The sequence below is a fragment of the Theobroma umbraticum genome, unplaced genomic scaffold, assembly GCF_002168275.2.
Source record: "Theobroma umbraticum cultivar Fairchild unplaced genomic scaffold, ASM216827v3 scaffold_44.0, whole genome shotgun sequence".
Classification (NCBI taxonomy): Eukaryota; Viridiplantae; Streptophyta; class Magnoliopsida; order Malvales; family Malvaceae; genus Theobroma; species Theobroma umbraticum.
The window spans coordinates 5,985,205-5,985,867 of record NW_018397255.1 but is presented as its reverse complement, the minus strand read 5'-3'; the positions used below and the strand labels follow the sequence as shown (position 1 = coordinate 5,985,867).

The window sequence follows — 663 nt, the reverse complement described above, 5'->3', positions numbered from 1 at the left end:
CATAAACGAAACTAGATTTTCAAATTCAAGTACAAATTAGGTGATGCAGTATTCAGAAAAGTAGGGATTTGTGCTCAAATGATACAAAAAATTAATGTCAGAACAGATCTAAATAAAAGAAAAAGCAAATTTCTACTAAGAAATCTGTGACTTGTTTTATATATATACCTCGTTTAGTCATATTTTTTGGATGTGTTGGACCTTCATGAGGTTTTTCAATATCTCCTGAATTGTTGAGAGAGGCATCATGTGGATGCAAATGAATACCTGAAGCCATGAATGTATAATAATGCAGCCACAGATAAAGCTCAATTTAATGACTCTACTACAGCTCCAATTTCGAAGATAAGTTTCAAGTGACAAGTTACCAACATTTATATATCCACCATTGCCAAGTTTCAAGTTGAGTTCCACTTGGAAATGCAGATGGTTTTTGGGCCAAAATATGCAGGGCTGTGTCTTGATCTGTGTCTTCAGCAATTGCCAATTGCGGATAGCGCTGGACTAGATCCAAAGCAATATCTGTATGGCATAAAGGAAGAACAGGTAAAGGTTAAATAAGAAACAATGAACAAATGGAAAGAATATAGAGTGAGAAGAGATAGTAAAGCAATCCTCTCGTACCGTAAACTTCATCGATAATACAAGCAGTGAGAAGAAGGG

The 663-nt window shown here is 35.3% G+C and overlaps 1 protein-coding gene across 1 annotated transcript in view; it reads right to left on the bottom strand.

Annotated features, from left to right (window-relative positions):
• LOC110429091 (Ankyrin repeat family protein) overlaps positions 1-663 on the bottom strand; it is a gene marked incomplete at its 5' end in the record, with an annotated part of 3,064 nt that overhangs the window by 1,947 nt on the left and 454 nt on the right. Inside the window, 3 exons of the mRNA XM_089785744.1 lie at positions 162-267; positions 373-522; positions 625-663. The exon at positions 625-663 is cut by the window's right edge and continues 454 nt beyond it. Coding sequence (XP_089641870.1) covers positions 162-267; positions 373-522; positions 625-663 — 295 coding nt within the window. The remainder of the gene's footprint in view (positions 1-161; positions 268-372; positions 523-624) is intronic.